The sequence below is a fragment of the Arachis stenosperma genome, chromosome 3 (assembly GCF_014773155.1).
Source record: "Arachis stenosperma cultivar V10309 chromosome 3, arast.V10309.gnm1.PFL2, whole genome shotgun sequence".
Taxonomy (NCBI): domain Eukaryota; kingdom Viridiplantae; phylum Streptophyta; class Magnoliopsida; order Fabales; family Fabaceae; genus Arachis; species Arachis stenosperma.
This window is the reverse complement of record NC_080379.1, coordinates 117,478,256-117,484,690: the sequence shown is the minus strand read 5'-3', so window position 1 is coordinate 117,484,690 and position 6,435 is coordinate 117,478,256. Positions and strand designations below refer to the sequence as shown.

Here is a 6,435-nt window from a genome sequence, read left to right as displayed (position 1 = left end):
TTGGTCATGGGCCACGCTTTTAAAAGCGTGGCCTAAGGCTCCAAAGTGTGCTCCAACTTCAAAGTGTGTCCCAAAGCTCTTTTTTTCTCCCTTTTTTTGTGCTTCTTTGCTTCTTTTTCTTCTTATTTCCTACAAGATTTATAAAATTAAAAGATCAAGGAAATGTACCAATTAAGTATAAAAGCATTCAATATTTAACCACAATTTATCAATTTCTTGTATGAAAAAGCATAGAAAAATAGGTATATGATTACTTGTCATCACCACTCATAGTTTCATGGCAAAAACTAGGTTATCCCAGAGATACAGGTTGGACAGCTGAGCATGAGGATCCCAGAGATCCCTTTGATAAACCACTATTTTATGGTTTATATTGTGTTTTATTGAGTGGTTTTATCAAGCTTTTCACCCACTTATTGATATGATTTGCATGTATTTACAATTCCTTCCTAAAAATATCCTATGATTAATAACTTGCTTCCTAAGAACCTTTTTTGTTGTATATTTTTATCTTCCTTCGTACCATTCGATGCCGTGATCTGTACGTTAAGTGTTTCAGGCTTCATAGGGCAGGAATGGCTTAGAGAATGTAGAGGAAGCGTGCAAAATTGGAAGGAACACAAGGAATTGAGGAGATGACCAGCGAGAAGTCACGCGGTCGCATGGCTCACGCGACTGCGCGAAATGGAAGAAATCAGAGTGACATATTCGCATGCCTGATGCGACCGCACGGATTGGAAGCTGCACGAATGACGCGAATGCGTGGACGACGCGCACGCGTGGTATGAAAAATGCTAAGTGGACGACGCGGACGCGTGACGTGCGCGATCTGCAGAATTACAAAAGTAGCTGGCAGAGATGCTGGGCCGCATTTCAACCCAGTTTTCGGCCCAGAAACACAGATTAAAGTCAGGGAACATGCAGAGACTCAACATGCTTTTCATAACTCACAATTTTAGGTTTTAGATGTAGTTTTTAGAGAGAGAGGTTCTCTCCTCTCTCTTAGGATTTAGGATTAGGATTCCTCTTAAAGGATTTAGGATTTATTATTATTTCAACTTACAATTCTTCCAAGCTCCATGTTTAATATTCCTTTATTTTGACCTCTCTTCTACTTTGAGATACTTTAATACTTTTATTTATGTTTGATTTATGTTGCCCAATTGGCTTATGAATATTTTCCATGTTTGATTTGACTGCTTTGAATGAATGTTATTTGAGGTATTCCAGATATTTATGGTTTTAATTTAGCTTTCTACATTCCTGGCCTTGGTTAAGAAATCAGTAATTCTTGAGTTATCAAACTCAACGTGATCGATAATCGCTATCTTTGCTAATTAGCTTGAACTTCTATAATCCCAATCTTTTTCTAGGAATTAACTAGGATTTGAAGATCAAACTAATTAGCCACTTGACCTTCTTTCGCACCAGCAGAGGTTAACTAAGTGGAATTAAGATTCAATTTTCATCATCATTGATAAGGATAACTAGGATAGGACTTCCAATTTCTCATACCTTACCAAGAGTTTATTTTACAGTCATTTATTTATTTTATTTGTCATTTATCATACTTGTTCCTCATTCTCAAAACCCCTAATTTACAAAACTCATAACCAATAATAAGAACACACCTCCTTGCGATTCCTTGAGAAGACGACCCGAGGTTTAAATACTTCGGTTATCAATTTATTTAGGGGTTTGTTACTTGTGACAACCAAAACATTTGTAAGAAAGGACTCTTGTTGGTTTAGAAGCTATACTTGCAACGGGAATTTATTCTAAATTCTAGACCACGCAAAAGTTCTCTCTTCAAAATGGCGTCGTTGCCGGGGAATTGCAAACGTGTGCCTTATTATTGGTTATTGTAAATATTTTTTTTAAGAAAAAAATTTTCAGATTTTAAAAATTTTTTTATCTTATCTTATCTTTTTTCAAAAATTATATCTTTTTCAAAATATTTTCTTTTTGTTAGTTTTTGTTTTTATTTTCTTCTACTACTATGAACTCTCACCCCTTTGGCTATGAGTCTGGTTACAACTATGTTGCAGGAAGAGGAAGCTATAACAGGAATATGCATCAAGGTCAAAGCAATCAAAGATGGACGGAGCCCAGAGGATCTGATCAACCCTTTAGGCAACAACACCCTCCTAGATATCACAGACAAAGACCATTCTACAATGCATACCAAGCTGATAGATATGGTGGACCGCCTAGTAGCTACCAACAAGCCCCACCGTATGCTCAGAGACCATCCTCACAACATAACTTTGAACCACCACACTTACAAGCCCCCTTCCCACCATTCACTTCCATATGACCCCAACCCTTATCCACCATACCAACCACCTTATGAGCCAAATGAACCATACACAAAACCACCACCTCAATATACACCATCTCCTTATCATTATCAAGATGAACCACCTTCCTACCATGAACCCTTTCTCCCAACAAATGAACCCTCCTATCCACCCCAAACCTCCATGGAGAAAGTATTTGCCGATCTAAACTCTGCTATACAAGCTCTCGCCGCGCAAATTGGACCACCAAATACCCCCAATATTCAACCCTCGAGCTCCAATGCACTTCTATCTCAACCACATAATGATCCACCCATTCCATCACCACCATCCATGGAAGAGCACCAACATCCATCAATCCAAGAGCAACATGATCCCACTGATACTATTAACATGGAACAAGAGAGAAAGGATCATCTTCGCAAATCCATACTTCATAAGGAGCAAGAGGAGGCACTAAAGGTGAAGGTAGTAGAGACCCTTGAAGTTGACAGCGCGATTGAAGAACTAGTAAAAGAAGACAACAAGGAGGATTTTGTACTTGAAGGTGAAGAAATAGTTGAACAGGAAATCATTAAGAATGAATACGATTTCATACTTAAACACCTGGATCAAGCAATAAATCGATTACCTTTCCGATGTTCGGACATTCAAGGAACCCCCATGGCTTCATGTGGAGAATCTACTGAAGAACGTAGCAGGAAGGAGAAGTTAGGCACTCCGGTGGATAGTGAGCAGCACGATTTGGTTTTGGAACAAGTGGAGGAAGCCAGAATTATTGAAGAAAAAGAAGAGGTAGTGATTGAAGACTTAGGAGATGCTGAACCTCCAGGGAAAGTCAAGTTATAGAGCCTCCTTCAAAGACGTTTGAAACTGATATTGAGGAAGGTGTACAACCTCTAAGGCATCTCATGGTTGAAGACTTTGAAGGGGATGATCAAGAGATGGATTCAATCATTGATGAATTCTTATCTACATTTGAATCCTCTCCCATTGGACTTGATATGGAGTTTAAAGAAGAAGAAGCACAACCTCCCATGCCCTTGGTAAACAATGAAGAAGAGATTGAATTAGAAGAAAGCCACCAAGAGAAAGAGGTTGAAATTGAAGAAGCTTATAAAGAGGTGGAAGTTGTTAGAGAAGAGCACAAGGGAGTGAAGCTTGCAAGTTCATTAGAAACCCCTCCTCCTATGTTGCCATCATCCTTCACAACATTCAAGTGGGTAAAATTCATATCCCTTAGCTTTCTAATTCCACTTGAATATGGGCTATTGGAGACGGATGGTCAACTTAGAACTTTTTGTGGCATTAAAAGTAAGAGGAAGATGGTCTGTGGAAGAAGTTGTCAAGCAAGGTTCAACATGGTTGTATGCTCAATATTTAAACGCAAAGGTTGGTGTAGAGCTCAACTGAATGGGTCTAGGAAGTTGTCTGGCTGCTTCAGTGAGAATTTAGACTGTTTGCCACCCGGATGGAACAATATTGCTCAACAAGAAGACGGGTGCAAAAGCAAGATTTGGGACCCCAGAATTCAATCTAGAAATCAACACTCTTGGGGCCTTGTCACTTGCTTTAACTTACTTGAAGGCTTTCTGTGCCTAGTTTGGGACCCCGGAGGCTACTGGAACTCCAAACATTGGTGGAGATTTCTGGATGAGTTCAAGCACAAGCCGCCATAACAGGAAGCTCCTCAAATGTCCAACTAAAGGACTTTAACTAAAAGTGCTAGGTGGGAGACAACCCACCATGGTATGATCGTTCCTTTTTCAATTTTAATTTTATTTATTTTCGTTTGTTTTTGAGTTTTATTTTATTTTATTGAACCTGGAATCATGCATAGCATTCACATTAAGCATTGCATTCTGCATACTGCATAAAAAAAAGCACGCACGTGACGCGGCAGCATCGCTGACGCATCCGCATCACCAGTGCATTGGAAAGAAAAGAAAAGTGAACAGAGAGTCACACGAGAGCACGGCTGGAGGCGTGCCTTTGGCAAAAATTTGACCCACGCGACCGTGTCGCTGACGCGTCCGCGTCATGTGGGAAAAATGCCTCCCACGCGTCCGCGTCACCCACGCGACCGCGTGGCCCTGTAAATCGACGTAAAAAGGGTGTATGGCCGAAAGTTGAGCTAGAATTGGCCTGGACTCGTGCTAGAAGCACAAGCCTTGCCACGCGTACGTGTGCCCCACGCGTTCGCGCTGTTTTAAAATTCAGGCCATCCACACGATCGTGTCACCCAAAGATTTGGCAATATGCGTTTCAAACAGAAAGTTGCACCGCCGCGAGGCTAGCCTTGCGCTAATGGCACAAATCGATCCACGCGACCGCGTGGATGACGCGTCCGCGTCATCTCATAGAAGCGCTATCCACGCGAACGCGTCACTCACGCGTCCGCGTCACAAGCGGCGCACAGCTTATCCAGGGCAGCCAAATATCTTGTCTTTTTTCCCCTATATTTAAATCTTTTCTTCCCTTCTTATTTCTTTTCTTCTTTCTTCTTCCTTCTCTTACTTTCTTCTTCTCATCCCTCTTCACTTCTATTTAATGTATTTGCATAGTTTCATTCATTGCATTATTTTCATTGGTGTTAGAAATTTATTTATTTTGCTTGTGGATTATTCAAAGAATTATTTGACAATTATATAACTTTTTAAAAGGTTGCTTGCATGTTCAATTTAATACTTTCAATGACTTATTTACCATGCTTGCTATGTGTTTATGAAAAAGCCCGTATGGCATCATGCACTTTTCTACATTATTTTATTCTACTATTCAATGCTTGCTTTTCACAAATTCTCTTTACTATTTTATTAATTAAATATAATTATCAATACAAACGTTATTGTTAGTTTCTCATGACTAATAATACATTAAGGCTTTTAATGCTTGATTTACGCTACTCATGCCTTTGCTAGCATGCCAATAAATATCTTGCATTTAATTGCCTCAATTTATCATGCCCTGGTTCCATTGTTGTCCTAATTTTATGGATTCGCGACCATGTGTTAACGACATTCTTCTTTATTTTGGCATGATTATTACTCGTACTGCCCTCTCCCTTGCTCTATACCTTTGACTTCATGTCCCTTTCTCTTCTCCCTTTTTCAGGCTAGCCACCAGGACGGGTAAGGAGAAAGCCTCTGCAATGAGCAACAGCTGAGGAACCACAACCCCTGTCCACTTGTACCTCTTAGCAAGCACCGAGGACGGTGTAATCTTTAAGTGTGGGGAGGTCGATACTAATCTCCATGGGTTAGTTACTCTTCTGTCTCAACACCAATGGTTTATTTTCCTTGTTACCCTTCTAATACTCTTCCCAGCAACACGGAAGTAAATCCAATGGAAGAGTGCAAGGCCCTCACTGTGGAAGCTGAGGCCAAACCTAAAGAGGAGCTTGCTACTGAGGAACTGAAAGAGATCCGGGCTCATGAGGAGCCCAGGAATGTCACCTTGCACGCCCCATTACAGAGAGAGGAATCTGAAGAATATCCATCATCAGACGTGCAAGAAGAACCTAAGGAGGAGCAAATTGCTTGGTTCTTGGCAATCCTCGGGAAGCTGAAAGCCAATCCCTCTTATGTAGAGGCGTTGGAGAAGAAACCTCCTCCCATGGCATGTTTGAAAAGCATGATCTCTAAAGAGAAAGCTTTGAGGGGAAATAAGACTGTGGTACTGACCAAGGAGTGCAGTGCCTTAGTTCAAAAAAAGCTCCCTCAAAAGCTACCTGACCCCGTAAGCTTCCTGATTCCCTATACTATAGGGTCTATCACTTTTGAGAAGGCATTGTGCGACCTTGGCTTAAGCATCAATCTTATGCCTCTCTCTGTGATGAAGAGGCTAGGAATTCACGACGTGCAACCTGCTAAGATCTTATTGGAGATGGCAGATGGCATATGGCATGGTGGAAAACGTCTTTGTGAAGGTTGAAGACCTTTACTTCCCTGCAGATTTTGTGATCCTAGACACTGGGAGGATAGAAATGACTCCATCATTCTTGGAAGGCCTTTCCTAGCCACTGCTAAGGCCTTGATAGATGTGGAAAGAAGAGAGCTAGTCTTAAGGTTGTGAGAGGATCACATATTGTTCAAGATCCTTAATCCTCAGTCTCCTTCTGACAAAGGAGGTACCA

At 40.9% G+C, this 6,435-nt stretch overlaps 1 protein-coding gene across 1 annotated transcript; it reads left to right on the top strand.

The window, feature by feature from the left end:
• Positions 1-5,645: 5,645 nt before the first annotated feature.
• Positions 5,646-6,233, top strand: LOC130966616 (uncharacterized). The gene has a single exon (XM_057891432.1). The coding sequence runs from the start codon at positions 5,646-5,648 to the stop codon at positions 6,231-6,233; it is 588 nt and encodes a 195-aa protein (XP_057747415.1).
• The last annotated feature ends 202 nt before the right edge of the window (positions 6,234-6,435 follow it).

Bases quoted from the DNA above. Each gene is read 5' to 3' on its own strand.
- LOC130966616 (XM_057891432.1), top strand. From the start codon at position 5,646: ATGGAAGAGTGCAAGGCCCTCACTGTGGAAGCTGAGGCCAAACCTAAA.